Source organism: Drosophila santomea, chromosome 2R (assembly GCF_016746245.2).
Source record: "Drosophila santomea strain STO CAGO 1482 chromosome 2R, Prin_Dsan_1.1, whole genome shotgun sequence".
NCBI lineage: Eukaryota > Metazoa > Arthropoda > Insecta > Diptera > Drosophilidae > Drosophila > Drosophila santomea.
This window is the reverse complement of record NC_053017.2, coordinates 17497072-17511339: the sequence shown is the minus strand read 5'-3', so window position 1 is coordinate 17511339 and position 14268 is coordinate 17497072. Positions and strand designations below refer to the sequence as shown.

General features: G+C 42.1%; 4 protein-coding genes across 6 annotated transcripts in view; 2 read left to right on the top strand and 2 right to left on the bottom strand.

Moving 5' to 3' along the window:
• Nucleotides 1-303: 303 nt before the first annotated feature.
• Nucleotides 304-873, bottom strand: LOC120445610 (DNA-directed RNA polymerases I, II, and III subunit RPABC4). Its single transcript, XM_039626119.1, has 3 exons — nucleotides 733-873; nucleotides 518-610; nucleotides 304-429 (listed from the first exon to the last, which is right to left on the bottom strand). The coding sequence occupies exons 1-3, from the start codon at nucleotides 788-790 to the stop codon at nucleotides 407-409; spliced, it is 174 nt and encodes a 57-aa protein (XP_039482053.1). The 5' UTR covers nucleotides 791-873; the 3' UTR covers nucleotides 304-406.
• A 252-nt stretch (nucleotides 874-1125) lies between these two features.
• On the bottom strand, nucleotides 1126-3065 carry LOC120446551 (zinc finger protein 337). The gene has a single exon (XM_039627567.1). It carries the CDS (start codon nucleotides 3010-3012, stop codon nucleotides 1186-1188), a length of 1827 nt encoding a protein of 608 aa, XP_039483501.1. The 5' UTR covers nucleotides 3013-3065; the 3' UTR covers nucleotides 1126-1185.
• A 90-nt stretch (nucleotides 3066-3155) lies between these two features.
• On the top strand, nucleotides 3156-4816 carry LOC120446644 (U6 small nuclear RNA (adenine-(43)-N(6))-methyltransferase). The gene is made up of 4 exons (XM_039627715.1): nucleotides 3156-3347; nucleotides 3408-3618; nucleotides 3671-4082; nucleotides 4145-4816. Exons 1-4 carry the CDS (start codon nucleotides 3225-3227, stop codon nucleotides 4314-4316), a joined length of 918 nt encoding a protein of 305 aa, XP_039483649.1. The 5' UTR covers nucleotides 3156-3224; the 3' UTR covers nucleotides 4317-4816.
• Nucleotides 4817-10533: 5717 nt separating this feature from the next.
• The window catches only part of LOC120445613 (cilia- and flagella-associated protein 91), a 35100-nt gene continuing 31365 nt past the window's right edge, over nucleotides 10534-14268 (top strand). The window contains exon 1 of one of the 3 annotated variants that reach the window (XM_039626126.1): nucleotides 10534-11347. In XM_039626126.1, coding sequence (XP_039482060.1) covers nucleotides 11050-11347 — 298 coding nt within the window. In that variant the 5' untranslated portion in view covers nucleotides 10534-11049. The remainder of the gene's footprint in view (nucleotides 11348-14268) is intronic. The other 2 variants (XM_039626124.1, XM_039626123.2) reach the window with 2 other exon arrangements.

The following is a 14268-nucleotide window of genomic DNA, read 5'->3' as shown; positions in this document are numbered from 1 at the left end:
GTTTAAAATTATATATTTCCAAAACATTCAAAATAAAATATAATTAGTTTAAAATATAAACAACTTTCCTTTATTTGGGGCTTTACAGAATGGGGATCTATAATAATTAATAAAAGCATCAATAATTGCAAATAGATATTATTTGGAAATTACGATCCAAGTAATTTTTGTTAAATCTGATTACATTATTTTTTAATATTATAAAGTCGAACGCCTTCCTTTTAAAGTCCTTCGTAAAACCCAAATTATTACTTTAAATTACTTAATTAATCATCCATGGCATTTAATAATAAAACGCTGTAGTTCTTGGGGTTATGACATTTATTGAAGCACAAGCTTTTATTTTACAAACTAACTGCTTAAAAATATTGATTAGACGGGTGTCTATAAGTTCTTAGGGTTTTTTTTAACGGGCATCAAAGACAACAACTGCAAATAAAACGAAAGATTTCATCAGCACAGTTTGAGAGTCACTGCAGTCTCCTAAGGGAGAATGTAAATATGAAGGATTACTTACGACGCTTGGTGCGTTTTTTGTACATGATACGATAGCCACATTCACGACAACGAATCGGATCCCTGGGACGCATCTCGTTTTCATGATGACATTCTGCAAAATATTTAAAGAATAATTAAACTGCATTTCAAACAAATTTTGTTGCCATTCCAGCAGCCATGTGCGCGAATTTAAAAATCGTTTTTCTGTAGAAGTACATTATCTGGCCAACTTACCTCCGCAAATATAGGTCATTGCCGTTTTGACATTATCCTTGGAGCTAGTTTCCGACATTTCTAGTCAATATTTTTTAAAATATAGCGTGTTTTCTGTAAAAATGTGTTTTGTTTTGCCGAAAAGCCTTTTAAAGTGACCGTTGTCGGGCAAACTATAAAATGATAGGTATTCGATAATACTATTTCCGTGGCTTAGTATTTTTCAGAAGCTTTAATTACCGCGCAACATTTGAATTCGCACAAGAATGGAATTCATATCAAATAATGTTTGCTAATAACATTATATAAAACCAGATTCGTAACGCAATACGATTTTTTTTTTGTGCTGGCCCTAGAGCTAGAACACCCTTGAAACTCACCACAGTGATCTGCTCACTTTGAGACACCCGAAAGTATGCAACAATTTATGTATATTTATTTATATTAAGCTAAACATCTTAGATTCATTTCTGATTATTTTTGCTGAGCCTTTAAGTTAAGTTTATGTTTCATGGTCTTGTAATGCCTTTGCATACTTCCTACAATTGAGATTCCACACGTTTCGCAGAATTTAAGTTTGACTCGTTTTTTCAATCTGCAACTTGTTTTCGAGTTCTTAAAACCATGTGTACTTTCCCTGTTTGTGGACGAACTTGCTCCAAAATCCAGCTTTTTCTCGGTGGCTCTAGAAGTAGTAGAAAAACGCTGCTTGCGCTTAGTTTCTTTCGTGTTGTCATCAGATTTCCCGAGCTTAAGAAGGTTATCCTTGTGACTTTGGGACTTGCAGTGCCTCAGGTAGTTTCCCTTCGATTTGATGATCAGATCGCAAACTTCACACTTGATGGTGTGAATCAGAAGATGCACTGCTTTCCGGTGGGTTTGCATGGTGCCCTGGCTGTAGAAATTTGCTCCGCAGATTTCGCAGGTGAAGTTCCTCTTGTTCAAATGTGCCTTGTTCATGTGATCATTAAGGAAGAACTTTCTCGTGAACTTCCTATTGCAGATTTCGCAGACTGGCGTGGCTTCCTTCCTGCGGCCGCCCTTCGGAGCTCCTCTCAACGGACGCATTTTATCCCGATATTTTTGCAAGGCCTTATTGCACTCCCTGGTGGTATGAGCTGAACAGCATAGACGGGGCGTTGGTAGTTTGCATATGAGACAGGGTTTCCTGCGCTCATGGATGCGCAGTACGTGGGCATCGAGGGCGGACTTGAGCTGGAATCTCCATGTGCAGTGAGTGCACTTGAATGGACGATAGAGTAGCGTGCTGACTGTTCTCACCCGCTTCTGGTGCTTAAGCAGGAACTTCCGGGTGAGAAACGACCTGTTGCAGAAGGAGCAGTGAAAGGGGAAGTTCGTGTCCAGGTGCGCCCGTCTGTGCTTCACCATGTGCAGCTGGTGGCTGAAGGAGAAGCCGTAGTTCTGATCGCAGGTTGGACATTTGCTGAGGGTAGTCGTTCGTTTTCGGATTGCCAGTTTCGATTCCTCCTTGAAGTACGACTGCAGGTTCTTGGCAACTGGCACCAATACACCTTCTACTCTGCCAGGTGCCAACTCCAGTTCCTTTTGCTCCTGTGACTTCTGATCCTCCAGCAATCGTTTGTATCTCTTGTTTTCGTGGAGTTCCTGCGAGCTGGTTGACTTCCTGATTATGTGCGCGGTCAATGAGTGCTGCAGGTAGAATCGCCTATAGCATATCTGGCAGTGAAAGTTGTCTGCGTAGCGATGAGTCCTTTGGTGATCCTCCACGTCCTGCAGCTTTTTCCACGGCAGCTTCTCACATTTATTGCAATCGCAGCGTAGTCCTGGTAGGAATAAAGCTGCAATTTTGGGACGCAGAGCTCCATGTGCTTCCTGTCCAGTTAGTTGGCTAACTGCTCGTCTGTAGCCGGTGCTCACTGTATCCAGAATGGCAGCTAGCTTTTCCAATTGGACTTTTCGGTTTTCGTCTTCAAAGACATTGATTATAACTCGAAAATCCTCTTGTAAATCAGCCTTAAAATACGCATTGGTCCAGAAATTATCCCGCAATTGTGCTGTACGCAGTAAAACGAGCACATCAGAGCTGCGGAAACGCATAATTTTCTGTACGTCTTCGCATAACTGGTTGGAGAAATCAGGTCCAAATATGGTGTCTCCTTCGCCATTGAATGCCACGTATTTCTCCCTGAATCCTCGACAGCACTTGCACCTGCAGCTGCAGCAGGCGGGGCATCCATCTGGCTGCTTGTCAATGCTGAGAACTGGCAAATCGGCGGTGAAGTTTTCGTAGGTAACTAGCAGTTTGCCAGGCCAAGACATTAGTTTACTTTTTTGTTTACAACATTTGAATCAACAAGTGGCTGTGTGACCAGTCAGTGATGACACAGAAATGCCCAATAAATCTACCAACTTTTGAATGGAATTTGTGTCATCTCTGGCTCGCTGGAGTTGCCGGACTGCTGCACTAAACAGCTGTTCGAATTTCGGCGGCATTTCATTTTTATTGCTAATTGTAATTTCTTAACAGAAACATGGTAAAAACTAAAAGCAACAAAAAGAAATTTGGCATGCATCCACGTAACGTGTTACGCACGCAGCCCGACTACACAAAACTGGCTATCAAATACAAGGATTTTCGAGAGCAGTGCCAATTGGTAAGTTCAAACAAGTTGTATTGCTTAGAAAATACATTTAATAAACTTTTGTTTATTTAGGAGCTGAATGGCAAAGTCTCCGTGAACTTTCGCAACGAAAAGACGCTGCGTGAGCTGACCAAAATGCTGTTAAAGGAATACTACGATTTAGATGTGGATTTTGCACCCGGAAGCTTGGTGCCCACTCTGGCACTCCGTTTGAATTACATTTTGTGGCTGGAGGATCTAATGGAACCTCTTAGTTTGCAGGACATACGGGGTATAGACATAGGTAAGCTAGGCTTGAATATGCTATAATGATTTACTAAGCCAATCCTTTACAGGTTGCGGTTCCTCCTGCATTTATTCGCTTCTAGGAGCCAAGAAAAATGGCTGGCACATGTTGGCTTTGGAATCGAAACCCCAAAACATAGAGTACGCCATCGAGAATGTAAAGAAAAATCACCTGGAAAGCCTTGTAGAAGTCTATGCCCAGCCAGACAAGACGAACATCTTTAAGAGCTATTTTGAGCAGGATCAGCCAAAGTTGCAGTATCAGTTTTGCCTGTGCAATCCACCTTTCTTCGACTCAAACTTACCAAATCCCTTCGGCGGCAATACCAGGAATCCCGAGCGACGACCAGCACCCAATAATGCCAGAACTGGCAGCCAGGAGGAACTCACCTGCGTGGGCGGCGAGGTACAGTTTGTGCAACGCATCATTGACGAGAGTCTGGAAAACAAGGAGCGCGTGCGGTGAGTCCATCTTCATTAGTTGCTGAGATTGAATTAACGTTCGTTTTCTTTTTGCGGCGCAGAATCTTCACCACGATGCTGGGCGTCAAGGCCAACGTTCCAAGAATACTGGATTACCTGCAGAAGCTGCAGGTGGCGAATGTCACCACCACAGAATTCCATCAAGGACACACGACTCGGTGGGCGGTGGCCTGGAGCTTCCACGCGGAGCCACTAAGGCAGGCAACATCATAAAATTAAGTTACCATTAGCTTTTGTAGAGTATCTTCCAGTTGGTACCTAGAAAGCTTTTGCCTTAAATGGAAATTTGCATGTCAACGCTCACTTTGCCACCCAGATCCACGAACGAAAATTGTCGTTTCGCTTTTATCATTGACCACAGCTGACCACACACTTCGACGGAAAAAGGCAAACGGAGTCAGAATGGCAACCGAAATGGAGGCAAACACGCTCACTAAGCACACCGACAATTCCACACCTTTGAGCCGGGGAATTCGGGCGCTTCGCTTGACCACCATGTGGAATGGCGAACAGCTCATTTTAATTGCTGCACGGGCACGTTCCTCGTAAGCCAATTATTCGACATGAAAATACCTTGCAGATAAGGCATATTTAAGCAGAAATCAAATTGTGGTGACAGTACTTAAGTTGAAAGTGTACAACATGCCCATATTCTCTTGAACATGTTAATTTACTTAATATGATTATAACACGTATTCTATTATAACATTCAATCAAACTGAATCCCTTAAAGGGTATCCCCATTTTCAAGCTCCTACAAGTTTCCCTTTGCCATTTGGGGCTTTTTCACTTTTCACGGCTTGACTGTTGCTGCCCTTCGTTGGCCGACTTGCTTATGTTGTCCTTTATGGCATTTCCACACGTTAAGGTGTAAAGAACAATGTAATTAAAATGCAAGCAGTCGGTTTTTAAGCTCGCATACATGGCTGCTCGGCTGCGTCATGTGTTTAGGTGCGGTCTAGTTGGTTTTCCGTTGTTTTCCCGTTCATGTTGTGGGTTTTGCAGTCGCCCACGCTCCGGAATTAGAAACAAGATTCAGTTGCGGGGAGCCCCTCCACTGATTTCAGCTGGGGCGCCCCTTCAATTTACCGGCTATTATCTTAATTTTAGGCACCCAAGGCCCCGAGGTAAGCCGCAGAACTCGACACGTGTTTCTGGGCTCGTCCTGATGTGGTAATTGTTAATTAAAAACACCCTCAGGTCACGTAGAGTGTGTTCTAGGTGCCCCATTGAAGTCGTAAAAAAGCTAGGCTCTGGGTTCGACTCTTTTATTGGCCATCATTAGGTTGCTTAGAAAACAAGTTTATGTGGAGCCATAACTCCACATTCAGTGCTTGTCTATGGAATTGGGTTTGTAATACATTTTTAATGCTACCTTTTGTGGGAAGATAAGTAATTGCTTTGTTTACTGTCGTATCATTATTAATTTAAAATACATTTTCTTTCTGTGAAAACAGCATAAAAGGGCACAAGGGTTGGAGTTTTCCGAATTAACCCATTAAAGATGGCTATGCCATGGTTATGCCATGACCACGTGGCTGTTTCGTGCTTGCGGAACCTGAAATCTTTGTCAACTTTTGCAAAATTCGTCCATCAATCAATTGTCCAAAAGTCATCTATCAGGCATCCGGCAATCGGAGCGGAGCGTTGGCTAACCGAAAACACAGGAAGTGCGGTGCCAAAAAGCAGGCAATGACCAGCGCAAAAAAGTGGAGCTTAAATCGAAGCAAACAGGTCTTTAAGAGGCGCCTCCATGTGGGAACTCCGGCTGTGAGTTGGGCGCCAAATGGGGGGCCTTTCGTGATGGCACGTAACGAGCTGCCAGACGGCGGCGTCTGTTGCAATTGGCAGCGGGCTGCTCCCACTGCATGCCCCCAATGCATACACGGCTATTGTCGTGCCGCATATGCATGCAGATACATTCTCTTAATGCAATGACAAGCAACCAAAAAGCAGAAAAAAGGAACGAATCGAAGGGGGTGCCCACAGACAATGCAAATGCTGATATGCGTGTGAGATGAGTGCAGTGGCGTGCACAAGGGGGTTGGGAGCTCCTGGAAATAATAACAATAATTGCAAACCCTTTGACTGTGGAACTTATGGTTATGCATCGAAAGTATCTATTATTTCAACTGCATAGGAATAATTTAGTAGCTTATTAATAAATAGCATTCAATTGTGATGAATGTCAAAAACATACCATTAATAAAGTTTACTAAATATATAGAGTATATAAATATATATGACATCATAGTATATAAACCAAAAACAAATAAAATCCATATAAACCATATATATATACTTAGAGATAAACATCAAAAACCTTTACACATAATTAACCTACGAATTGTACCGAGAAGCCGCCTTTTAATACGTGCTAATGAATTAATAAGGACGCAATTAAATTAATATTTTTCAGAAAATGCCCAACCCCTGCCAAACTCTCTTCTACGCCCCTGTGTGTGTGTGTGTGCGTGTGTGTGTCTGCGGTTGGAGTAAGTCTGTGTGGGTGCTTCAGTTTCTGTGGCGTGTGTGTCATTCATGTAACCTTTCAATAAACATGCCCGTGTGGGTGAGTGGGCGGTGGGCGGTGGGTGGTGGAGTTGTGGGTGGGTGTTTTCGACTGGGTAGATAGGCGTGGCAGACTGTGCATGCAGCAGGGAGTCGTGTAATTGAACTGCTGCTACAAGTCCGGTTGAGTGTGCCGAGCGAACTCTTGAATGTGATTTTAAAGTCAACATCGAGCACTCCTGACATCCGAACTGTCATTTTTTGGTTTGCCGCTTGTCTGCCAGACAAACCGATTCGATGCGATCCGCCAGCCCCTCTTGGCCAACTACTGTCTGCTCATATTCCCGGCTAATATTGGCTTGGCATTTGGCCAAGAGCTGAGTTATCGGATATGAATGCTGCGAGCCATGCGATGGGTGTAGCTCCTTTAAAGCTCCTTTGTTGTCGAATTTCCATGCGAAATAATATTTTAAATAATAAAATGCAAGGTTTAACCTTTTTTTTTGCCATTATTTCAATAATAAGAACTCCTGTTGCTAACCAGATCATTAATAACACACAATTAATTGAATCACACGTACGTTGGATCTTCCATTTCGCCGCCTTTCCAACGTTGCGTATGATTAATTGTCATCGTCAGAAGAACAACAGGGAATATGTGCGGATATATCATTTCAGGCCTAATTCAATTACCGTTAGCGACTTTCTATGTTGCCACAAATCAACGAGGAAGATGGAAAAAGTGATGACAAAAGAAACGCTTTTCTCGCCGACATGACATCAGATAGTCAGATATGGGAAATACGCGGTAGCAAGGACACGGTCAAGGTGAAAAGTCGAATAAATAATGAGATAGGAATGTGAATAAATTGCCTTGTAGGAAAACTGTCAGCTTGGCAAATAAAAGCCAACAAAAGAGTGGAAATGGAGGAGTTAAGCCGCAAACGGAATACGGATAAATTACTCGGCGAGTTTCCGCTCTGCTCAAGTACTTATGAAAATCGGATTCTGTTTGCGAGAACCTTAAGCCCAATACCGCAAGAGCACATACGAAACTTCACTATAAATTTATTTGCTCGCTGTCAGTTTTTCAAGTAGACCTGAAAATTGTTGCGCGCCGCTGAACTCCAGACTTGCAAAATGACGGCAAAAAGCATGCGAAGAACTTTCCATTTGCCAGAGTCCCGAGTGGAAAGCCAAAAACATACAAAAAAAAAAAATAACAGGAGAGAAGCTGTATTCGAGTGCCTCGACTATCAGATACCCATTACTACGAGTGGCATTGAAATCTGAATGTCTAATCTCTTATAGCTGAGATCTCGACTAGTGATCATTATCAAGTATATGTATACTTCATAGGGTCCACCTGTTACGTACTTCTCAGCGAATCAAGCATACCCTATTACCCCACGACTAACGGGTGTAATAAATAAAATAAAATAGAACCAAACTTAGGAGGCGGCAAATGATTTGGGAGGAGGCGCAGCAGAGAGCAAAGGGCACGTCTGAGTTTGCAGCCACGCGGCGTATACGTATTTTTCTTATTTTCACTCACAAGGAGCGAAAGGAGATGAAGAAAAATCGAAAAGCCAAACATTTTTATCTGAAAAACAAAGCTATTTATATCTTTTGGGCAACATAATGACCCAGGCATTTCTGCTAGCAAATGATGCGCAAAGTTCTGGGCCCAAGACTCTCGAGCCTAGAGACTCGCGTTGTCAGTCATTTTATCAGGACTTGAAAGGGTTTATGTGTCTCCGTCGTTTCTGGCCTCATGAAGTGGCAGTCAAGTGCCAAGGGACTTTGGAATTCTCGTCCTTGGATTTTCCCACCAACTTTGGGGCTCTTTCGTTTGTGCCGGCATTTTTGGGGTGTGCGAATTCACGCTTTCAAGGCTGTTTTTCCATCAGTGTTTTGGAGCCGCGACAAGTTCTGTCCCTCGTCCTGACCCATCCTGTTTTTGTTCGCCAGAGTGCAACGGCTGAAAAGGGATGCGAGTCCTTCGCACTTAATTGCTAGCCTTTTCGGCATCCAACGTGCTCGAGAATTTTCAAAACTTTAAAGGGAATTGTGGCAAACTTAAATCTGTGGTTTTGCAACTGCGATTTTGTGTCCCATTTGCTTCTGGCACGATTTTCAATCAATATTCATTTGTCACTGCTCTTTTGGGAGCTCCTATTAAATTTGAATCCCATTTCAGAAAGCCCTGGTGGAATTTATGTCCATTGAAACTCAATTAATTTGTCCAGTTTCTTTTTTGACTGAGGCTTTTATCACGGCTGCACCTCTTAATGGACGTTAATTAAATAGCCTCGCTTTAATTAATAATTTTATTGTGTTTAAAACAGAGCTCTCTGTTATTGGTACATATTTACCCAGGCCTTTCAGCCTGTTTCTGCCCCATTTCGGCCTGTTTATTCTGCCCACTTATGCCGCGTTTGCAATGTGAGTCTAATTTGCATATGCTCAGACATCTGTAATATAATAACATATGTACATACATATGTGGCATTCATTTTGTGGGCAGGCGAGGGAAGTTTTGATTAAAATTGCCCCAAGGCTTAAGTATCGCCCACTTTACGAGAATTCGTGGCTTGCACTTCAACTAGACTATGCGCACTTTAACTTTACTATATTGGTACTTTCTCTAAGATAAAAGGTGGCCTACACTTGCAGAAAACCTTATAATTTCCTTATAATATATATAATTTATTCATAAATTCCTTTCTTGTTAAATTTGCGTAATTTTCGTATTAGAAGCGAATGTGAATTTTATTATGGCAAATGAAGTGAAATCGTTGGAATGTGCAGAGAAATTTGCGGATACAATTACTGAACAAAACACGGAACTAAAACATTTCATTTGTCTCACGCACACCACCGCAGACTTTCCACTCACACTTAGGGACTCAAGGAGCCAACTCCCAAATTTAAATGCCAAGGCAAAAAGGAAGCCAGATGACAGCTGAGCTGTAGGAGATGTAAAAGCTAGTTGATTTCATGAATTGCTATATGTATATACGCAAGGGAGCGGCCGGTAATCATTGATATTTTTATGGGCCAGGTTTTCGGCTTGAAAGTATTCCTTTTTATTTGCATTCATTTTGGCTGGCCTTTCATTCAGCTGTTTGCGCCCGGTTACACGCAATGTGTGTGTGTGTGTGTGAGAGAGTCCTTTGGCCTGCGCTGGTGTGAGTGTGGCCATTCCTTTCTCGATGATGATGCCATTGCCTTGGCTGCCTTTGCCGCTCTTCGGATTCTGGTTGTGCTGCTACCACAACGCTTTCTGCGGCGCCTCTAAGCCACATTGTTCGCCTGGTTGTGTGCGTGCGTATCTGTGTATGTGTGTATCTGTGAGTCGGGGATTCGGCAGTCGGTTTGTTTATTTGCGAAAAAGTTTGCAGCCAGAGCTGGCTAACAACAACAGAGGCAGCTGCTGCTGCTGCCTTGCCAGAGCCACTCTCTTTTTGAGTCTCTTTTTGGGTGCCTTGTTGGACAGTGGTGCGAGATAACTATTATTTGTTAAAAATAAATATTCATACAAACACATTTTTGTTTATTTTATTCGATTAGACATTATATCCGTAGTTGTAATTTTATTCATGTATAAAACACTAATGCAAAATAATAAATTTAATGTCATTGATTGACATATTTATATTAATTTCCATTCACAACATAATTTTTCATAACATAAGCTACCCATTTCATTTGCAGTGTCAAAATTTATATGAAACCAATATAAGTAAGCCACGTATTTTTGCCCACTGTGAGTCCTGCGAGAGAGTGCGAGAGAGAATTCTCTCGCCTCCTATCTCTCCGCGAGGTCCTGGCTCTCTGTTTCCCTGGGCTTTGTGTGCCGTTGACTGCCGGCTGGCGCGTCGCTGCTTGTTGAGCTCGAAACTCCGGCTCCTGCAGGATATGGGGATATCGGGCATTTGGGTAGTCAGGCATTCGGGGTCCGTGGCATCCGCAGTGAGGACGCGTCGCCGGCGCCGTTCAGTGTCAAAGTCAGTTGTGCCTGAGCTTGTGCCAGAGACAGTCAGTTTCGCTGCGAGTCTGCCATCCAGCTGGTTTCCGCTTCCGGTTCCGGTTCCGTGCGAGCTCTTTGGCTAGTGAATTGTGGTTGTGCACCTTTTTCTAACGACTTTTGTAAACACCCAAGTTTTTTGAACGACAACAACAAATTTAACAACGGCACAACGTATTTTTGTAAACATTTAATGCGATAAAGGTTTCGGATCGTGAAAGTCAAAGTGCAAATTGGCCCAGAAACAACAAGTATCGTTTATAAACTAGTTTCCACCTCGCAAAAGTGTGTGTGTCTGTGTGTTGCTGTGTGGTGAGTGTGTGTGCAATTGATTAAACAAAATAAGGGTAACCTAGGCCAACTGCAAGCGTAGAGACTCCATTGCCAAATCCTCGATCCAGTAAGATGGGCTGCAACACCAGCCAGGAGCTGAAGACGAAGGATGGCGCCGCCATCGATGCGGTCAGCAATGGCGAACCGGAGCCCAGTGCTCCTCCCCTGGAGGGCGAGTCCTCCAAGTCATCCGCCAGCAATCATACCAATCACGCCAAATCCAGTTCAATTATCTCCAATGGCGAGGCGAAGGCGGCCAACGGGGGCGGCCCAGCTGGCGGTGGGAGTGGCAGGTCGGAAGCAACAAATGGCATTGACCGTCCCTGCGACAAGGCGGCAATCACGGAGCTCAATGACGACGAGGACGAAGGTAAGGCCCCCGCTCAATCTCCGATAGCCAATACATTCACATTAACGACTGTTCAACATTCGGTGTGCGTGTGTGTGTGTGGTTGCACTCAAAAAAAATAATAGCATAGCCGCAAATTGTGATGCTTTTCCTTACTTGCGGAATTGAGAGAAATTTATACAACTTAATTTTTCTCCTTTATTTAATCACAATTTTCAAATTACAATTTTCATTAAAAATTTTTATTTGAGTTTTATAATAAGTTAAATAGACACTACTCCTTTTTCAGTCTAAAAATGCAAAGGTATTTTTTTCAGTGTGCTGTGTGTGTCCGGATGAATGGAAATCCTGTGTCCAGTATTATTTACTGTATCAACACGCTGGGCGTACGTCGTTATCGGAGTTGCCTTTTCGCTCGCACTTTTCCATTTTCCCCAGTTTTCCGGGCTCCCCGCGGCCCTCTGCTTAATGGTGTCGCAAATATGAATTGTTTAAGTGTATACATATATATATATATATATATATGTATACAAAGAGATGTTTGCTAGGTGTATATACACTGCACTCCATTACACGCCACTACATCCGCAAGCGTTTTTATGCGCCCGATGGCAAATTTGTGTAACTTAACTTTGTTAAGTAGCCGCCTCGTTGTCCCACAGTTCCACAGTCGCCTTGGGCATTCTTTTCTCCCATTGCGCATTAACGTGGGATATGCTCCTGTTTATGGTATCTAATAAGCGTAGTCAGGAGCCACTTTTATGGCCAGCGATATGGGCCACGGCATAATATAAATTCCATAGCTTGCTTTTGGGGGCACAAGTTGAGTTTACGATACGTGATAATAGCGTTTACTTTGCTTCAGGGGAAAAAACTTTACGAAATATATAAAAAGGTGCTTATTTTGCTACAATATTTGCTTACAATACATAAACTTACACTTACACTTTATACACTTATAATGCCTCATACATGATCTTTTTTACGAAATAAAATTCAAGTTGGATTAGTAACTAAAATTGTTGGGCCACGAAAATGACTTTAGGGCCTTCCACAATTCCCCAGCAATTTAATATACTTTCTTTCTGAAAATGCATAAATTTCCAATTATTTTCAATTTACCAAGTTATTCATTTAAATTTTCACCACAATAACTTTTTACTTAGCGCAAATTTGGATGCAAAGTTTGGGGGGCTAATTCCATTTGCAAACCTCAAAAACGGAGGAACTTTGTGCGGTTTATTTGCTCCTTTTTGAAATAATAAAAATGTGAAAAACCAACGAGGCGCACAGCGTTTCCAGAGACTGACTCATAAATTACCACAGTCAGCTTTCCCTTTTCCCTTGTGGCAGGTGCAGCAGCAGTAGTAGTGGCAGTAACTGTTTGTTTAGCCGTCGTTTTCCCCACGTTTTCCCGCCTTCCGCCCAATTTTCATTTCCCAGTTTCCCGGAGGGAGTGCTGATAAATTGTGTAGCGACACTTTATCAATGGCTGCTTGCAACGGAAAAGTTAGCCAGAAAATTGCGTTCCCTCTTAATGCCACAAATTATAATTATTGCTTAGCAATTTTCCCTCTGCCAACAGCTTTTAATTTGCTGGTTTATGTGTGCTGTTCACTTGGTTTTCCTCTTAACATTTGCTTTGAAATTAGCTAAGCTAATTGGGGTTTCTTGGAATCTCGGAAATATTCTGTATAATCCTTGAAAGTTTGTGGCTAGCAATGGAAATTAAATGAGTTCTTCGCTTCGCCGAAATACTATTCAATATTCAATTTCATTTGGGCTGTAGTGGTTCATAAATATTCGCAAGCTGCCTTATCTTTTTTACTTACCATAAAGTTGCTCACTATAAAGTTTAGGCCGCTCCTCAAACTTTTTGATTTTCCTCTGCAGCAGCGTAAAAGAAAAGCGTCATAAAACATACAAATAAACTAACGAAAAGAAGCGAAAACCCAAATCAACCATAAAATTGCCGCCCGGTTACGCCATTTATTTCGCCACCCAAAAACATTTTGTAAAACAAACACGTAGGCTGCATTTCAAATTTATTCCGCTGGCGAGTAAAACGAAATTAAAAACATAAATCCGTAAATGCTCAAGCAGAAACGGGGTACTTTTTTCGCGGTCTGTCAAGTAATTAAGAAATGGCGATGACGAGGTCCAATTCGTTTTATTTCACTTCCCTTTGAGCTTGGACACGCCCAAAGCGGAATTACCTGCGAATTGCGAATGGGCCAGGAAGGACATAAATTGGCAATAAAGATGTCAACTCATGCAAAGTATAAGCCTAAGCCAACAAACACGAGGGGAAAGGCGACGGAACACACTAAGTCCTTGCTAAGCTCCTTTTCAGTTGCCTTGCTTAATGCGAAACGCAAATAAGTGCCACCCAGTGTTGCTTGATCCTGCCGAAGACAAGCAATTAAACTCTACACACACACTAACTGGCTGTAGGGAATTATCCCTACTATAAGATGCTCTATAGGGGATATTTTGGGCTCATGGTCTAAAGTGGTTATCTGACTTAATAGTCTAAATAAATAGCTTAATATCATGATTTATACCACAATTTCTTTTAAGTACGGAAATGGGCAAAAAAGAGTAATAGTTGTAACTACTGCATTTGTATTATTTTTTCACTTAAGTTTGATATTATTTATTATTTTTTTTATTTTTAATTTCAATGCTGTAACATTTATTTACACTGTCTTATAAGCAAAACATGTATGTATGTTAAATCATATTCCATATATCCTGCATAAGAGTATGCAAATCCAATCTCTGACGCACAAAAGCATACATAAAAAAGCAGATTAAAAAAGTGTGGGGTCCTTGAAAGACATAAGGCAGGAACACTTACGTTTATTGCCCAAATTTGCATAATTTTAATTAGATTTTCGACAATTCCTGAAGCGTGCCACTTGTGGCTCAGCCTCAGCTTA